This window comes from Oncorhynchus kisutch, linkage group LG18, assembly GCF_002021735.2.
Source record: "Oncorhynchus kisutch isolate 150728-3 linkage group LG18, Okis_V2, whole genome shotgun sequence".
Taxonomy (NCBI): domain Eukaryota; kingdom Metazoa; phylum Chordata; class Actinopteri; order Salmoniformes; family Salmonidae; genus Oncorhynchus; species Oncorhynchus kisutch.
In genome coordinates this window covers 13,305,483-13,307,171 of record NC_034191.2, presented here as the reverse complement: position 1 = coordinate 13,307,171, position 1,689 = coordinate 13,305,483, and the positions used below count along the sequence as shown (strand labels likewise).

The window sequence follows — 1,689 nt, the reverse complement described above, 5'->3', positions numbered from 1 at the left end:
CTCCCTCCCTCCCTCCCTCCCTCCCTCCCTCCCTCCCTCCCTCCCTCCCTCCCCTCCCTCCCTCCCATCATCTTCCCCTTCCTTCCATCTTCCCCTCCCTCCCTCCCTCCATCTTCCCATCCTCTCTTTTTCTGTCTTTCTCCTCTCTGGTTCTCTCCCAGAGCGGGAGTCATTGCGACAGCAGTATGCCCAGGACACTAAGATGGGCTTTGTGATCAATGCCATCTACTCCATGGCCTATGGGCTCCATAACATGCAGCGCTCACTGTGCCCAGGCTATCAGGTGGGTGCTACTGGACTGGAATAAACACAACCTACTGTCACTATTATTGTTGATATAGGATGGTGAGGATGAAGAGGATGATGAGGATGATGGTGAGGATGATGAGGATGGTTAGGATGAAGAGGATGATAATGTTGATGATGATGATAGTGATAATGGTGGTGATGATGATTGTGATCCAGGGGCTGTGTGACGCAATGAGACCAATAGATGGCGCTACACTGCTGGACTTCCTGATGAAGACCAACTTCACAGGCGTGTCTGGAGAGGGCATCCTGTTTGACGAGAACGGAGACTCACCTGGCCGGTGCGTGTGTGTGTGTATGTGTGTATATGCATGTTTGTGTGTGTGTGTGTTTGTGTGTGTGTGTATATGTGTATATGTTTGTGTGTGTGTGTGTATATGTTTGTGTGTGTATATGTGTGTGTGTGTATATGTTTGTTTGTGCGTGCGTGTGTGTGCGTGTGTGTGTGTGTGTGCGTGCGTGTGTGTCTCAATAGGACACTGGCTGTGATGATCTCATCCCATGTACACTACATGACCAAAGGTATGTGGACACATGCAATTCGAACATCTCATTACAAAATCATGGGCATTAATATGAAGTTGGTCCCCCATTTGCTGCTATAACAGCCTCCACTCTTCTGGGAAGGTTTTCCACTAGATGTTGGAACATTGCTGCGGGGGACTTGCTTCCATTCAGCCACATGAGTAATAGTGAGGTCGGGCACTGATGTTGGGAGATTAGGCTCGCAGTCGGTGTTCCAATTCATCCCAAAGCTGTTCGATGGGGTTGAGGTCAGGGTTCTATGCAGGCTAGTCAAGTTCTTCCACACCGATCTCGACAAACCATTTATTGTATGGACCTTGCATTGTGCACGGGGCATTGTCATGCGGAAGCAGGAAAGGGCCTTTCCCAAACTGTTGACACAAAGTTGGAAGCACAGAATCACTAGAATGTCATTGTATGCTGAAGCATTAAGACTTCCCTTCACTGGAACTAAGGGGCCCGAACCATGAAAAACAGCCCTAGAACATTATGCCTCCTCCACCAAACTTTACAGTTGGCACAATGCATTCGGGCAGGTAGTGTTCTCTTGGCAACCGCCAAACCCAGCGTTATTCACCACTCCAGAGAAAGTGTTTCCACTGCTCCAGAGTCCAATGGGAGCTTTACACCACTCCAGCCAATGATTGGCATTGAGCATTGTGATCTTAGGCTTGTGTGTGGCTGCCAGGTCATGGAAACCCATTTCATGAAGCTTCTGATGAACAGTTCTTGTGCTGACGTTGCTTCCAGAGGCAGTTTGAAACTCGGTAGTGAGTGTTGCAACTGAGGACAAACCATTTTTACTCACTGCGCGATTCAGCACTCGGCGGTCCCGTAATGTGAGCTTGTGTGGCC

The 1,689-nt window shown here is 49.1% G+C and overlaps 1 protein-coding gene across 1 annotated transcript in view; it reads left to right on the top strand.

The window, feature by feature from the left end:
• The first annotated feature begins 155 nt into the window (after positions 1-155).
• The window catches only part of LOC109909495 (metabotropic glutamate receptor 5), an 18,824-nt gene continuing 17,290 nt past the window's right edge, over positions 156-1,689 (top strand). Inside the window, exons 1-2 of the mRNA XM_031795546.1 lie at positions 156-283; positions 466-590. Coding sequence (XP_031651406.1) covers positions 203-283; positions 466-590 — 206 coding nt within the window. The 5' untranslated portion in view covers positions 156-202. The remainder of the gene's footprint in view (positions 284-465; positions 591-1,689) is intronic.